The sequence below is a fragment of the Paramormyrops kingsleyae genome, chromosome 1 (assembly GCF_048594095.1).
Source record: "Paramormyrops kingsleyae isolate MSU_618 chromosome 1, PKINGS_0.4, whole genome shotgun sequence".
NCBI lineage: Eukaryota > Metazoa > Chordata > Actinopteri > Osteoglossiformes > Mormyridae > Paramormyrops > Paramormyrops kingsleyae.
In genome coordinates, this window is record NC_132797.1 from 13346390 (window position 1) to 13364657 (window position 18268).

The 18268-nt window shown below is 37.4% G+C and overlaps 1 protein-coding gene across 2 annotated transcripts in view; it reads left to right on the plus strand.

Annotated features, from left to right (window-relative positions):
• LOC111837922 (protein O-mannosyl-transferase TMTC2-like) overlaps positions 1-13006 on the plus strand; it is a 57721-nt gene extending 44715 nt beyond the window's left edge. For both annotated transcript variants that reach the window (XM_023800388.2, XM_023800389.2), the window contains 3 exons: positions 1115-1229; positions 5974-6037; positions 11479-13006. In XM_023800388.2, the coding sequence (XP_023656156.1) occupies positions 1115-1229; positions 5974-6037; positions 11479-11658 (359 nt within the window). In that variant the 3' untranslated portion in view covers positions 11659-13006. The remainder of the gene's footprint in view (positions 1-1114; positions 1230-5973; positions 6038-11478) is intronic.
• Positions 13007-18268: the final 5262 nt, after the last annotated feature.

Below are 18268 nucleotides of genomic sequence, written 5' to 3' on the forward strand. Positions count from 1 at the left end.
AGCGAGGGCTGGCCTTTTTCCTGGAATTGTTCTCCTTAGCATATAACAACACATGATAAATGGAAGGAACGTGTCGACTGTCACACTGCTGCTGCTCACAATAACAATATTCATTTGCATGATGAAAACTGAAATTGACAGACAATGCCCTTCCTGACAAAGGCTCATATCAACACTCATTCAACATAATAATAAAAATAATAATTTAGAGAGCATCAGACTTGATTACCACACCATGCATTCTTGTTTGTTTTATTTTTAAGTAACATTACATTTTCAAAGCTTGGTGTATTAAAGTTCGAAATTATTTCTTTGCAAATGTAGGGTTTTACTTGGATTTAAAAATTAGGATTATGCAGGGCATACTACTGTATGTCACTATAATACTTTGTCTTTTAACATTTGCTGTCTTCATAACAAAAACAATATATGGATAAGCTCATGGGATAAAATATCGTTGAATAAAATACTTTCTCATAAATAGCCTATTTCTGTATATATTTCTGTTTGAGGTTATTCCACAAGGTACACTAATTAAAATATTAGGGCTTATTACTTCATAAAAGACAACTTATATGTAGATATAGTATGGCTGGGTATTTATTTATTGAGCCAATTTTAGAATTGCTACACTGTGCTACATTTTTCTTTATTGAAGCTAGATCTCACTGGTGTAAAAATAGATACCTTCCTGAGATCTGGACCACAGCCATATGCTTGGTAGTCCAGCTGTCTAACCACTGTGCTACTGACTTCCCTAAAATATCAAAATTCTGATTTTATCCTGAACTATTTTCAGAAGCATTCCCGCTTTTAGCCAGAACTTTAACGTCAAGCATACTAGCTGAATTCACCAAAGGCAACTGGGAATGTTTTTTTTCTTATAAGTTTCACGTTGATACTGTGCTGCCAATACTGCGAAGGAGAAGACCATGCATAACGTAAATATATCCACCAGAAGATGCTGACATGCCTAGCATGTGAGCGAGTTACAGTTTCAGCTTGTTTTTCAGACAAATTATATCCTGGAGTTTCCCAACCATAGTCATTCCTGAATGTGGGCAAACGTTTCGTTAAACATAGATTAAAATGGTCCCTCCTCTGTGACCTGCAGGCCAGTTCCTGCTGGACGAGTCCCGTCTGTCGGAGGCCGCAGAGGTGGCGGAGAAGGCTGCCCAGCTGGATGGTGCTGAATTTGACGTGGTCTTCAATGCAGCCCACGTGCTCAGGTGGGAGGCGTCACTGAGGCAGGGGTCCTGTACGCAGGCAGGCCGACTCGCCGGAGCAGCACACGCACATGCAGCAGCTAGCGGAAACAAAAGGGCAGCTGATTTTCAGCCTTTAGGTGTGAAATGAATGGAAAGTGCTTCAGTTATTCATCCAGCAGGTATCCGTTAAACACATTGTAGTATTTAGTAGGTGCTGTTACTCAAACTGACATACCTCCAAGATAGTAGCGTCAGACATTTCTTGAAACAATGGGGGGGGGGGGGGTGGTTGTTAAGAGAGGCGTTCATTCAGAGAAAACACAAATTTGATTTTATAGCAAATGAGCTCCTTAGTTACTGGAAAAGACAGAAAAAAATCCAAGTATGGGGCATGTCTGAGGCTTTTGTACATTTGGATAGATTATGGTTGCATTGCAGATTTCAGTTATCCTAAAATAGAGTACAGTTACCTGGCTCTGTGTAATATTGCTGTTGTGCAGCAGGTATGTCACAGAATGCCTGCATCTGAATAATAGCATACAGGTCGTTTTTGGGAGTTTTACTTACACAAAGTAAAAATCAGATGTATTGGTCCCATCCCCTATAGTTGCTTGGATCCACCTTCTCTACAATCTGACTGGTTGTCTCTCTGAACCAATCATTTTTCGGTCTGCTCTTAGAATATTTTTGTGTAAGTAAAACTCCTATGAGCACCCAGATCACCTTCAGAAAAGCCGGTGGCCAGCAGTACATTTGAGCTATGATTTCACCACGACTCCTGAAACTTTTAGCCTTTAAGAACATCAGCAGTTTAGTCTGGTGAGACTTTAACATGGAAAAAAAAACAATTATATTGTCTTTTCCATAAGAAAACACAATGTGTGCTGGATTTCTATAGTCAATACACAGAGCACAATATTGGGTCGATTTTATCCTGTGGAAAGATGCATAAGCTAATTTTTTATTATTTTATTTATTTTAGTCAGTTGATGTGAAACAACAAATGATCAGATTGACCATACAGTGAGCAAATACTTAAAATTTCCTGCAAACACCTACAGTATATGATCCTACTTCACTGTAACTTTTATAACAAGTACCTTCAGTACCTCCTTCCTTCTCAAAGCTAAAAGATGCAATGCATTCTGTCCAATGGATGGCTTTTTTCTTGTCAGGTCCTGGGCCAAAAGTTTTACTAGATCACATGCAGGGCTTTTTATTAATGTCGTACTCTGTTTTTCATATTTCCATGTGGTCCCATTTGTCCCATTTATGTGTTTTTCTTGGATGGAGATGTCAAGCAACCCCCCCCCCCCACCATTTCTGTGGGCTGTGATTAGAGAGATGAGGGAGAACTTCAGATGTAAGCCTCCATTGTCATGTGGCAGGTGCCTCTGAAAGGCTTGCTTCCTTGTCATATACTTGCTGAAGTTTGACCCCGGGATTACTTATGGGAGTTTGTGGATGTTTGGGGAAATTAAATTTGCACACATTTATTTTTATTAAAATTACAGAAATGCCGAAGTCTGATAAATCGAGTAGAGAACACAATCTATGGGTTGTCTGTAATGGTAGTACTTGTGTCTTACAGTATTGCGTGAGACATACAACTTATTATTATGCAACTATATATTCCACAGATTAAATGATTTTGTCAAGTTTATGAGTAAGTTTGTCCCTCTGCAAATATGATGAAATCTGGTCACTTTCAACTACAAACAATGTTATTTTTGTTTTATCTTCCAGTAGTTCCTTTTCCAATGGTTAAGCTGCCTCATTTCCTATGTAAACAATTAGGATGCATGGTCTATATTCTGCATAATGAAGATAATGGAAAATGTATTTTGATGTTTTGTTGTGTCATTCTGAAGAAACTGACATTTCTGTGCGTGCAGACTCATCTTTGCTTGATTTATATTCTATATAATAATTCTTTTCATCTCTACTATTTTCTGAAAACTCAGGTTTCAGTCTTGTTTTGCTATGTGAGATAAACAAAAACAAAACCCAGTGACAATGCATTGTTTTGGCCCAATTTTTCTATAAGAGAAGCAACTACTTGCTACGGAGCCCCTAAGGGGACAAAGGAGGAGAAAAAAAATGGCAGAAGAAAAAAAAAAAAAGAAGTCATGTTTTGCGTTATAACCCAAAACTTTTGCGATATAACCCAAAACCTTTGGGTTAACTATTAAATCCTTATAACTCAAAACTTTTACGACATAAGGCAAAACTGTTGTGACTTTGAACTGGAAATATGAGTAATCAGTCAGTGTAAGGAACATAATTGATAGGAAAACATGGATCGTTTAATCGAATTTTACTTTGGTCCTGGTCTACAATATATGGACGTTCAGTTTGTTCTCGGATTTAGGCATGATGTTCACATAAGTCTGAGGCAGATTAAGAGGATTTTATGTGAAAGGGGATTATTCCAACGGAAAAACTACTCCGACTTGGGTGATGTAATTAACTTTATTTGCAAGCAGCTTTTGCACTCTGGGCAGCGTCATGGTTATCGATGGATGTATGCAAAATGCAGAATAAATGGACTTCATGTGAGAAAAGAGGATGTGCGTTTGATTTATATTAATTATATTAATTTATTATAAACATGAAACAACAACAAAAAATGAACAATTATTTAGGTTTAAATCAACCTCAACAGATTAGCATTAATTAGCAATGTTACTGAAACGTACTTTACCAAGGCTTGCTTTACAAATGACTAATTATGAATTAAACAATCAAATCTTACCACACTGAACTCAAAAGTTTTTTTAACCGTTAAATTAGATTAATAAGAGAAGTCAGGATCAACCACATCATGCAAACAGCGGCTTTGGAAGTCGCACTTGAATGACCAAAAGTACGCTAGTCACCTGATTTTATTGATGCATTACTACAGAAAAGTTTTGGGTTATATCGCAAAAGTTTTGGGCTATAACGCAAAACATGAGTTCTTTTTTTTTTTTTCCTTCTGCCATTTTTTTTCTCTTCCTTTGTCCCCTTAGGGGCTCCGTAACTTGCAAGGTTGCTGAACTAATGCTAATGCTATGTATTTGTGTTAAGACTTTGGAAGGGTATTCATTTTATGCAAAGGACGAGTCTGAGTTGCTGTAAATCTAGCAGTCAGAGTGAAATGGATGTACAGTACTATGAGATACTGTGGCTTAGAAAAAGAAAATTATTACAGTTATTGATCTGGGTAGTAAGTGTATGTTTGCTCAGAAAAGAACAAATTTAGCATTAGAATATATCCCAGTAATAACTGAATAAGAAATAACGAATGTCTTCCTTCCATGTATTTCTGAAATTTCACCACCAGCTCACTTAGTTCCCTTTAATTTACTTAAATAATTTGATGAGGTGTTGATTGGCCAAACTTGGTATGCTAGTGGGTAATTCAACAAATACACTGCATATTGAATAGTTTCTTCAAATACTGGGGTAACATTAGGAGAGATTTTGCATTGGCTAAGCTAATTCACTTTGACAGCCATTATATAATATTTCATCAACATGAAGATCATTTAAACAAAATTTTCTTTGGCTGCTTGAGTATTATATATGCAAAGCAAATGTTTGTAGTATTGCACACAATTTTTGAATTATACAATTGATGCCTAACCCAAGGGACCTTAGGGAAGATGCATTACTTTCGTGCTCTACCACCTTGTACACCAAGTTTTCAGGTGATTGATGGAATTAAGCCTGGCATATTGTTTCACTTATCTAAATAATTACCTAGCAAGCCCTTTTAACAAAGGCATGTTATTTTTGACGTATCCCTCAACATTTTTAGCATGCCAAGACCAGTGCCTGCTCAAATTTCTCTTTCTGTACTGGCTGTTTATCCTGATAACCATGGGTTGGATATGTAAATAATCAAATATATCTTTTTACATTTTCTTTTACATTGAAGTTAATTTAAAATGAGATAGGCATATCCACTTCCCAGAAATACATAACAAATATCAAGTAAGACAAACAGAACGATGTAACACAGTGCTATAAAACATGACATACTGGTAAATCATTCATTGACATATTACATACATTTGCATAAGTGAACTTTGCAATGAAGCTCAGATCTTATTTGAAGTAGGATTCCACAAGTAAAGTGGAGAGTTCCTAAAAGAAAGTCCTTGATTGCTTCAAGGACTTTCACATTTGCCTGATCAAATTTCTTTGATCAGGCAAATGAGACTTAACTGTTAAATCCTTATGTATATTTAAATATATATCAGTGAAATAAGTGTCAGGCATGTAAAATTTAGCTGGTAAAAAGGATAAACACTCTCGTTTTACAAATATTATTTCATCATTATGATTCACCCATGTGTTATAACAACTACAATGTATCTCTTACTGATCATTCCATAATGTATGCTCTACACACACTTATTCTCAAAGAGTCCACTATCTGTTTAATTGTTCCTTGCACAATTCAATCAGTCCCTGTTAACAGTCACGAGGCCTTCAGTTTGGTTTCCTCTGATTTTTGGAGAACGGAGCAGCAGCCCTGTTTTGACAGATGTGAAAATAATCATCATTTTCTCTGTGGAAGGCTCTTCCACTTCAACCAGCTTCATGTATAGTTATGCATTTTCTGTACCCTGTATGGTTTTGTACCAGGCATATAACTATTACCTTCCACGTTCCAGATCCTTGTAGATTTTACTTTGCTTTCACAGTAACATTCGCTCTGGAGCCCTTGCATTGTAGTGGTAATGTAGTGCTAATATACATTTTTTTTGCATTGCAGGCAAGCAAGTCTCAATCAAGCAGCAGAGAAATATTATGGTCTTGCAGCAACCCTGAGACCAAATGTAAGTATTCTTTGATTTGAATATTGTAAGTTACCTGGTAACAACAAACCTTTGATTATATTCAGTCTATGTCTCTCTCTCTCTCTCTCTCTCTCTCTCTCTCTCTCTCGTTCTGTCTCTCTCTCTCTCTCACACACACACACACACACATAATATTTTCCTATTTTTATATATATATATATTCCACCTTGGTGATTTGTATGTGCTTATGTGGAGAATGTTTTATATGTGTGTATATTAAGAATTTTTCTACAGAAGTGCTAATTGTTGTTGTTTCTTAGTATTTATTGTTGTTCCTGTTGTATTTATTGCTGCTAGTCTGGAGCGTACAGCGTACATGTCATGGTTGATGCCACGAGTGTTTAGTGATTATCCCACGCCGTTCTGGGTAAATGTTTTCACTCCACCGTCCGTGTGATTCTCGCTGTTTTCCTTTGGGAAGAGAGCTTTTCATTTTGATAGAAACATCTTCCCTACAAAGAAAGACATTGATACATGACATACAAAAATAATCTGCACAACAAAAATTACAAATCTATGCTTGACATTTATTTGGGCATATGTATGGTTATTTGATAATGAACAAATGAAACCCATTTTAAATCAATAGAAATTTTATGTTACGTTGTAGTATCTGTAGCAACTTTCAAATAAAATAAGTTTAACAGCTGATATAGTAACTTAAACTTTACATTGATTTCTTTAATATTTATTTGATGAAATTAAAAATTTATTGTGAATTTCACAATGAGATTCACTTGACATATTTATTTTGCAAACAGTAAATATTGGCAGTTTGGAATGTTTGTGCTTTCAATAGCCCCCTCTGGTGGGTCATCCATGGATAAAAAAATAGCTCAATATGCTATCTATTAATGCTTCAGTTTGATGTTTGTTATGCTTATATAGTTAACCACTTGGTTCACCATATAGAAGTAGAGGTTCATTTAGAATAAATCTTGATGTCATCAGTCTTATGATGCCTTGTGCATTTTACATAAACTGAGATGACTTTTAATCAGAAAGTTTTACTTTATCATTAACCTCTGAAAGATATTTATTCTCTGCAGTTTCTTGTTTTTAATTAACAAATTGTTTTTAATTTTTTGGCCACAAATGATGGATATCAGAAGACATTTCAGCTTCCATGCTTACTGTTAACAATGTAAATCATTTCAGCGTTATACATAATGATATTGCTATATAAATTTCATTACATATCTCGTTACAATGACAAATTTGTGTTTGCACTTATTGCATTAGCTTGTAAAAGTGTAATGGTTGGGATAAATAATGACAACATGTCTTAGGGGAATGCTTCTTGTAAGCAAAGTTTATTTGTGGAAGATTAATAACCAACTGAATTATTTTCATATCAATTGATATTTTCATTGCAGCACAGTGGTTTTCGGCTGAAATATTTGACTAAGTGCTCGAACCATGAGTCCAGCGATTTGGTGCAGTTCCACTTGCGTATGGTGGATTACTTGGCAGCATACCCACACACAGCATTTACTCTATCAACCATCTGCTGGCAGTTTTTCTTCTGTGAACATCATTTCCCGTACGGCTGGATTCGGCTGAAGTTTATTTGTTTGTGTGCTGGTGTTTGTATATGCATATGAAAATGTCCTTTTAGCTGCTTCTCCCTCAAGCTCCTTCTGCAGGAGACATGTTGAGCTCCAATTCTTTGGCTTTAGTTAAAGCTGCTATTTTTTTCCTTAATTACAGTGGATTAAAAATATTTATTTAAGAGCAGTTGTTCAAAAGTGGAGAAAAGTGGAGAGGGTGATTTTCATTGATGCATTTCAACCACATATTAAAAATGATGATGATGATGATGACTAGATAGATAGATAGATAGATAGATAGATAGATAGATGAAATAGCAAAATTGTAATATACCATAAATTCATATATTCCAATGTTTGAAAAAAAATAATTCAGGTGTTAATCCATCTTTATTTCTGATGGGTATCAACCTTTACAGCAGAAATGGTCTGATTCACTCCACATCTGGTGGTATTTCCATCATGGAATGTCAGAGGAAACTGGACTGGAGGTGGGGGGTGGTGAAGGTCTTTAAAACGCCATCTGAGAAGCATTGAAAGCATTGAAACATCATCACCCGCCCCCCCCCCGCCCCCCGCAACCTGTCTTCTTCCGTAGAAGTCATCTTGTTTAGAATGCGGACGGCAGAGGTGCTCAATGGCATGAGTTGCGTTTGTCGTGACAGATGTTGTGGCTTTGTCTGGGTCAAAGGTTGCTCTCCTATACGCTCTGCTGCCACCATCTGGTTTCACTTTACCACTTCAAACTGGCGGCTTGAGTTAAATCACACCAAAAAACATACCCACGTGCTGACAAAACTGAGAGAGATTTAAACAAACAAACAAAACCCTTGGTGTACCATACCCACCCTGATGACGACCATATGATTCACAGTGGAAGCTGTACTACTCAACAATTCCTTGGAACCAGTGGTTGAATTCAAGAGATTCAAGATTTGTTTTTGTCACATGCATGAATGCAGTGATACGCCAGCAGTGAAATGAAATTGCCACTACTCCAGACTGTGCAACACACAAGGTAGAAGGAAAACGAAGTAAAAAAGCGAGTTAACAAGATAAGTACTAAGAATATATAAATATATAAAGTATATAAAAATATTGAAAAATATGTATGTAAAAAAAAATATGAAAATATGTAACATGCAGATAAGGCTCTGGAGGCACCTACCTGAGCGCAGCCATTGCAGCAGCTGAGTGTCTTTGGTAATGCTTGATGTCCTGGACCTGCATCCCTGGTTGTAGATGTTCTCCAGGGTGGTGCAGTTTTGACCTGGATATTTGCTTAGCAATGTGTCACCCTCTGTGGGGCTCTGTGGTCCCCGGAGCCACAGTAATGTTCCCAGAATGCACTGATCCCACAGTAGTGCTGTAGGTCTTTTGTAGCTTAAAGCTTCTCAGGTGCCTCCGGTGATACAGTCACTGCCCAGCTTTCTGCACTATGGTGAATGTGTAGGTTGTCTATGTCAGGTTCTCAGAGATGTGTACTCCAAGGTACCAGAGCCCCAAAAATCTTGAGGGGTGTGTACTTCCTCTGCTGCTCCTTCCTGATGTCCTTGACCATCTGCTTGTTGATCATCAAACAGAAAATAGAGTTGGAACCTGGGTGGAAGCCATAATTTGTGGGGTGTCTTTATACTTGTGTATATTTTATTGAATGCATAGGGACCTATAGAGGGATATCCTGTCAAAATTCAGGTACAAACTGCATATGCATATCTTTGTGTTAAATTTTACAGCTTATTGCATCAACTGAAGCTATTGGCTCTGGGCAGAGAAGGTTTTGTTTTTTGGATAATTTCTTTGAGACCATGACCATGACTCATTAGCCACAAGAGCTGTGAGAAATGGTTTCATTCATTCTTCGATGCAGCTCAACTCCTCAAATGAGCTTTAACTATACTGCTTACAAAAGCTACTACAATTTTGTTTCTCTTTCACTTTCTTTTGCTTTTTGCTTAAAAAAATCAACACTGAAAACTGTTCATTTAAGGTCACAAATGTGAAACAATAACGGAAGGCTAAACGGTGAATTTTTTGGTGTTACAAATTGTTTCAGGGAATTTCAGGGATTTTAGCACACTGACCTCAACATATGCCAGGAATGATGTTGCGCTGATTTCCATAGTGGTCAACATGACAAATGTGTCTTCTTGTGAATGATAAAGTATGGCTGGGGTTCACCAGGGGACACAGGGATTCTATTCTAGAAGTGCTATGATTTATTTATTGAGGCTCTTTTGAATGTGGAATGCAATGAGGTCTTGCATATTTCTCCCACTGAGGTCCTTAAGCAGACAGCATCAGTCATCTTCCCTTCACAAACGCTAAACAGAAAATGAGGAATGTCCTAATCAAGTGTGAAAATCCTGGCAGCATGACAGCTGGTATAGTCATAGGAGCTGTGATTAGGAGGCATCTTGTACATGCAGCCAAGGGATGGTATGGATAGAGTATCCATAGTTACTTGTGAATTTGATTAATTCTGTTGGTTTCACAATTCTGTGGAGTTAGTTCCTAAGCCTATAGTATTGGTCGTCTCAGTGTGCTTTCATTTAAAATTTCCAACATTTTTATATAATTCTGTGAAACATGACAGCACATGGATGTTTTGAGGAACTACCCCCTCTGCTCGTGTATAAATAACTGAAACTGTAGTAAATGATGTTTGAGATGTAATGCCACCATTTTTGGAGGTTTCTGTTCGCTTATTTAAGTTAGACAGCAAAATGTGCATTTTTGTGTTCTCCCATGTGTTCAAACAATGTGGGTGGCAATTCGCACTTTACATCCTCTAAAATCCCTGTGTTGAAAATTTCTTTGCTGTTGAATTTTCACATATTCCTTATTTCAAAAATGTACATAAACCCGAGTTTTGGTAGTTTCAGATATAATCCTTTAAATTTGTTTGGATTCCACTCACTGACCTGCTAATATTTGGCTGGAAAATTTTCATTGTCTTTCATCCTTGGTCGGAAAACTCATTAAAGGGTGTGTCTCCCTTCAAGAAATCCGAAGGCATCTGCAGAGTCTAGAGAAGCAACTGAATTCAGATCTCATACAAAGGCGGCTTCACAGCAGTCTATTCCTTTATTAGACCAGTGTTACACAATAGATACTGGATCTTTAGAAATGATATTACATTAGCTTATAGCTATTAAATTTTACAACATGCATTAGAAGTACTTGCATGTACTACGATGCATTGCAGGTCTTATTGAAAGCATACGTTGTAATGTATATATACACAAACCCTATTTCATTTAATTACATCAAGCTATTTTCTACTGTGCCATAGTTCCAACAAATGCAATACATTACATATTTTACCTAACTTATTACTTATTACCTACTTGTTCATCTTTAGTAATTGTTTGTTTAGCATATTTAATGTGTTCAGCATCTATACTAGTACACAATACTAAAAATATATTTTTTTTACCAAGGAAGAAAAGTGTTGGTGTTCATTGGAAGGTCCCCACAGACAAATAAAACTTTATTACAGCCTAGTTGTAGCAACTTCAACGTTATTTATTGATTTCAGCTGTCAATATTATATTTTTTACTTAAGAAAATGATGCATGTTCACATGAAATTTTACATGAATTACACACTTTTAAAACATAAAAAATATTCCTAAATGATATAAGACTGACTCGCTTTCAGTCAGGTAAATAGTATCTGAGGTCTCCCAGATCTCTCTCTGAAGGTTTCTTGGCCTCTTGTGGATTTGATGTGAATGATCAGTGTGAATGATCCGTGTGAAGCTACCAGTGTGGCATTTTAAAAAGGCTGAAACATTTTTCCATGAGGAAAGCACATTTTGTCATCTGTAGAATGCTTAGTGTCCATTGGCTGTTTTTGTGATTTCAGTACCCAGCCGCCTTGATGAACCTAGGGGCCATCCTGCACTTGAACGGGAAGCTCCAGGAGGCCGAGTACAATTACCTGAGAGCTCTGCAGTTCAAGCCGGACGATGCCATCACCCAGTCCAACCTGCGCAAGTTGTGGAAGATCATGGAGAAACAGGGGTTGAAGACGGCCGGCCCATGAGCAGCCTAGGTGGCATCAGGAAGTTAGAGTTTTATTCTTTAAGTGCTACAAGAATAGATATGCAGGCCTATCTAATGCTCAGTATCAGTCGTCCATAGAAGAATGAACAAGGTGGCCATTGTGGGGAACCTCAAGATTTTCACACTCGCTTCTTTGCAGAAATATCTTTTGAGCAAGATCAATTCACTTGGAGCAGGCAGTAGCCATAACAGCTTACAGTGGATGAGTATTCGCATTTTTATTGCATTGTCATAGTAACTGGACAAATTGACTTAATGGAACTCTTCTGTAAACCTGAAAAATCTGTATACTGCCATATCCAAATATTTAAACCATTCTTACAACTGAATATAAATATTTTAACAAAAGTCTTTTCATTTACAGAATACCACAAGCAAACAAATATGTTTCCCTTTTCACATATCCAGACGTTGGATGTCTGTCGTTGTGGTGTTGTGATTTTGTTATGTTACTTCCAAATGTTTGAATAGTTATGAAATAAACATTTTTTTTTTTGGGGGGGGGGGGGGGTGCTGATTGGGATGAATTGTTTGTTCAAGTGGAAATGCCTTACAGTTTTACTGCATTTCATGAACGTTAATTAAAGGTGCTTTAATTATGCTGAGTGTGTAAATAGGATGTAGAATTTGTTATATTACACGAAAATTGCTATTCCAGATACAGTGAAGCAGTAGAGCATTTTCTAGACATGGTACACAGTTCTTAGAGAAGCAGCCTTCAAACACAGTGACAGTGAAACTGTAAGACATGGTTAGTAACTCCCCTAACCAGCCACACTCACCTACTGCACTCCCTTAAGAATAAATAAACTAGTATCTGTGAAAGACTGTAAATTTAACTTGCTTTTTTATTTGCTGTTTCATCTGTATGTATATAAATGAGCATTAATATATATACTTGGAATGATTGCAAACCAAGGAAACTGAATATTTCTGGATATATTTTAGATATTTTCTTCCTTATTTCATATTCCTGTATTGTCAGTTATTTAGATGTTTAGATGTGAGAAGTTTGTCTGCATTCACAGTGAACTTTGCCAATATTTGGCCATATGATAGACTGAAGATCCCTTATGACTGCTACTATTTTGCATTTTGTTGATTCTGTGGAAGGGTTTGTCTATATCCGTGCCAAAAAGGTAACATCTGACTTTTTTGTGATTTTTTAATTTTACTTTTTAAAAAAATCATTTTCAGGTTCCTAATCTTAATTTATTATGTACCATGCTGTCATGCTTGTATAATTTGTCTCCAAAATGCCTTGAGAGGAGAAGAGACTAACATATTGCATTTATTAATAAACCATGCCATCTGTTGTGTGGAATGAATTTGTGGTTATGTATTGGGGTATTTTAGACAGCACTTTGAGCAAAAAAAGCAATCAGAAAAGACAAATCAGCATATTCCTTCAGTCATTCTTAGTAAAGTTTCATATGCCACAAAGTATGGGAAAGACAACCAGGATTGTGTAAATTCAGTAATAAATACATTCTCATAGCTTCATCTTGGCCCTGCCCTGAAACCACATTCAGTCTGAAGCAAACAGTTCTGAGAAAAACTGTTTGTGAGAAACTGGCGACACTCTGGTTGATCGCTATGCCAGCTGTGACTTCAGACAAACAATAGGGGGCGATGCGAGAAAACTGGAGACGCTATATGTTGTCAACTTCCTTAGTCAAACTCATCAGACTTGGTCTCTGTTCAACAACTCCAGTGATACCATAGCCCATGTCCAGTCACGTACAATAGAGCAATTCATAAAGTTCTCCTTAAGCTATATGTCTGCTGCGCCTAACTGCGTCTTTGGTCTGTGGGAGAAAACCTGCCCGACATTAGAACATGCAAACTCCGCACAGATGTGGAATTCTAAGGTGTGAGACAACAGCCTTCACTGAGACACCACGCCACCCTGCAGCAATACTATTTCTAAAAATAGCCAAATGAAATTGCAGTAGTTTTTAATTCATTAAACACTATCTACCTACTTCAAAAGTGAGGGAATATGATCCAGAATAACTGTCTCACATTGTTCCATTTACAGCCTGGTTTCTATGGAAACCTGCATGTCACTGATTATAAGACATTTTAACCATTTGACCCTCCTATGAATTTAATGTTAAGAAAACTCAAGAATCCAGTTGTTTACAGAACAGATAAGTGGTGATTGAAAAAAGCGAAAGGCCCTCTAAATCAGCCCAAATCCTGAATCACTCAAGTGGTTCAGTGTATTGGATAGTCCACACGTTTTATTGTATCATTGAAATTGTTCAGTGCAATTTCTGAAGAAACAGTTGGTTATAAAATATTTGGTTATAAAAAGGTGGAATTAATGGAGGAGTTCCTAGTTTCATTAAAGTTGAAAAAATTGAATGAACATTTAAGTGAATGCAATAACGTAGTACCTGAAATGTTACACCATTTTCGCCCTTGCATTACAAATGTTAGCAACAGAGACTGAATGTATGTGAGTATGCAATCATGTGCTAGAGTATGTAACTATGGCTCTGTGGTAGGTCATGTTTCGAGAAAGTACCCAATTGTCTTCAATATCAAGTTGTATCTTCCAGTTATCGCAGGTGTAAGTTTGTCCTTTTTTGTGTGTGTGTTAGACTAACCCAAGAAAAACAGCAAGTTCTAGGCTTGATGTTTCCCAGGTAACACCTAACAACCCCCTACTTACAAATCCAGCTGCTTTTATGGTACAGTAATACAACACACATGTGGAACCTAATGAGGTTATATCAAGCTCAGGGTAGCAGACGGATTTCAGTGTTTTGAAGCTGACAAAAACTACCATTCAAGTCATAAAAGTGCCCGTATACCTTTCAGCACATTTGGTGTTTGCGCGTCTCCTTTAAATTTATTTTTTAATGGTAATACTTCTGAGGACAGAAAAACACATTTATTGGGTGTTGAGATATTTTAAGGTCTCTTTCACAGTTTTTCATTTATAGGACGACAAAGAAATGACAGCAGGCAGATGGTGAGGATGAAGGCTGGTGTCTTTGACTGGGCTCTAAGGTGGTATCATTCAGCAGAGGTCTAGTTATTTTTTGAATATACTGATATAAACATGCAGGAGGCTTGCATGAGGCTTTTGATAAGTGTCATAGCTGTGCAGCTAATCATAGCATTGCAATGCAATGCAATTGAGGCCATCTAGACTTTCTGGTGACTCCAAGCTTTAATTTCAGCACTTCATATGACTTGTTTTCAAACTCAGAGAATTTCCTTTGTTTTATTCTCAATCATTTTCTATTTGGGAGCTTGTGTTCAAGCATTTCTTCTGCTGTTTAAATAGTCCTCTGAGTTTACATATGGCCCTACTGAAAATAACCTTTTTCCCTTTATATCTAAGAGTACATGTCAGACATTTGTCAACTATACTGTAAATATCTGCTGGTAAAATCACTAAATCTAGACTGACTGCTATATGTATTAGAACAGAAATGTGGTTTCATTCTTACACACTACTGAATAGAAATACATGATCAAGATCAACAGAAACTGTTAATGTGACAATGATCCTGATTGTAATTTCTTTCAGGTGCATGCCAATCTGTAGATTTATTGTTGTTCGTGTCTCTTGGAAACCTCACTGGGCATGTAGCTTTTTCTGTCTTTCTGTTGTTGCCAAAGAATCGCCTTTTCTGACATGAGGTCTCTGGTCTAACGCCAGCCTGAAACAGCAGAACCCCAGACCCTTGCATGGCTTCAGAGTTCATTATCCAGATCCCGGCTATAACTAAAGACGTGCTAGATTCATTTTTGATCACTGATTAAACTCTACGTGTCTACTGTGATTGCTTGATTCGCTGAATGCTTACTTTGTTTGTGCTTTGGAACTCCGCATCCACTTCGGTTAGCTTTTCATGAAGATATTCAGGCGTAGACATCCATTTTCTGATCATGACTGGTGAAAAAAGGGAGTTCTTTTCCTCCTGTGGCTTTCAGTTCTTAACAAGACTCAGCCTCCCTTTTACAACATAATAGAACTGGAAGTTTTGAAGGGTGGGAGACTTAGTGGCAATTTCTGCTTATGGCATGCATATAAACCAGCACAAACTGGCTTAGCCGTCACTTTAGATGTAGACTCATTATTATCCAGAACTTTGACGGATTAGTCCTGATTTTAAAAATAGTATGGATTTCTCGACTGTGTGTTTACGCCCCCTTCCTGTCACTCCCAATTACATGTGTTGCCTCCCTGAACGTTTCCCCCCTTTTTTTAACATGTGCCACATTTCCCAGGACGCCCGGCTTTCCCCACCTAGCCTGCCATCTCGCACTAGCGAAATCTATGATTGGGCTCCTCGGAGACCCATTACAGTGAAGTACCCGTCCCGTCCAGCTACCGGCGTCATACATCATGGAAACTCGAGGCCGTCGGGCACCCTGATGGCCTGACCCCAGCCAAGGACCCCAAGGCTATTCGATTACAGCGACACGTCAAGACGCAACTCCAAAGTGGCACTAATCACTCTAAGCTAATTAAAATGCGAAAGAACAGGAAATTCATGTCTGACGTAGCATATAACCAAACAATGGGACCTGTGTCGTGGAGTCTTATCCACCATTGAACCCTTGCCTTCACTTAGTCGCTTTCTCCCTGGTGGTAACATGGCCAGGTACACTTTCATACAGGGGTCGGACACATTACAAATCCTTTCAGGCTTGGAAAGTCGCATGGAAACAGGCTTCTGGGCTGGCAGGCCCTGCGGCTCATCAAGATCTTTTACAATACTGATAGAAATGGTAAAGAAAGAACTTTGGATTGTGACTTGGCACACTCACATTTAAAAATTCCAGAAATCCTCAAATCACATAAGTGGAAATACAATATCAAAAATATAAGTGGTAGTCTTCCCTTTATCTCCCCTCCCCTTAAATTATTGATAATTATACTAGAATCTTCTTTTTGCAGTAAATAATTGTCTTTTGAGCTGCAAGGTCTGTCCTGTCATGAATGTTGCACCATGGACCCAGGAGGAATCAGTTTGTTTCACTGTGTATTGTACTTGGCGGAAATGACAAGCTTATTATTATTCAAGCTTGACTTGGACAGTATGGCAGCCATGTACAATGAAGACAGACCTTTCTGGTTTGAGGTCTTTCAAACTGTGGGTAATAAAAAAAATGCCTTTAGTATTTAGCATGTATTATACACTTTTAGTTAAACAACACAAATAGTATTTAATTTCAGAACTTTATTCTCTCTTTTGACATTTTGATCAGAAGCTATGCAATAAATGTTGGATCAAAGCTGGATCACAGGATTAAAAGTTCTTCGTCTGCATGTTTCATTGTCAGGAAATAACTAAACTGATACTAATTATAAGAGTTGTTATACTCGTCAGCAATAATAAATTGAAGGATCCAGACGAACGGTTAACTTTTCTTTATTTCTCCTTACTTTTGTAGAACACACCTCTCTTTCTCCTGCGCCCTCTAATGTTCTGGAGAGTGCAGTCAATATCACAGTCCACAGTATTAGTGTCTATCTCAGCTGCATGAGTCTTAAACATAACAAGAGTCTCTCCTAATCTCCACAACAACACTTAGATAGTTCACAGAGAACCAAATCCTCATTTTACATTCTTTTGCATTCACTTTGGCTTTACCTTTCAACCTGACTTTGGTCATACAAATTCTGTGCAAATTTTCTGAAGTGGCAAACAGCCAAAAGGTATGAAAGGTAAGTTTGGGATGTGCTGTAACCTTGACTGTAAAGACAGAGCTGGATTTGTGTTTTATCTCATTGGCTTCGGTCTTGATTGCAGCCCATACATGACACATACTTCCCCTAAGATGTAGGTCAGCAAGCAGTGGATTGTCTCCTGCATTAAACCTGTAACTGGTTGATGGCGATTCCCAGCTTATGTGAGCCGGGCACATAGTGACGACAGAGCACCTGGCACCTCTGCCTCATCTGTGGTGTCACCAACATTTACACATTGATTTTTAGTAATGAGCTTTATTACGAGGTCACTGGACCAGGAATGTAACTGTGCTAAATGCTTCTGGGCAATCAAACCTGCAATTATATACGTTTCATGGTAATAACAGTGAAATGAATGGGCTCACAGAAGGGCTACTTGGCAGTGAGCAGCTGATGTAAACGGAAACTTCGTTCTGCAGAGAGAGGCCCCAAGATAATGCCGAAAGGAATCAAACGTACTATGAAAGGAGTCTATCTGTGTCTCATCTTGGTAAGGAAAAGTAAATCCTGATCCTTTAACTTCTTAAAAAGTAATATATGAGGTTTAATGATCAATTTTGAACCAGTGCCCAACAGAGATCCAGTCTTTATATTATTTAACAAAAGGATTAGCTACCTGGAAACCGAAAGATTGAAAATCTCTATTATTTAAAGGTAAACTGTATTAAGATGTATATTTTACAATGCTGTTTCAATCGACTTTTGCATTTCACCTTTTCAATGTGTCATTACTGTTAAAATACTGTATATGGTAAAACTTTACTTAAGGTCATGTTTTTAGTAATTTATATAAACACGTTCATAACAAATAATACTGCATTCGTGAAACCCTATAAATGTGGTTATAAATATTCATCAAAAGGCATGACTC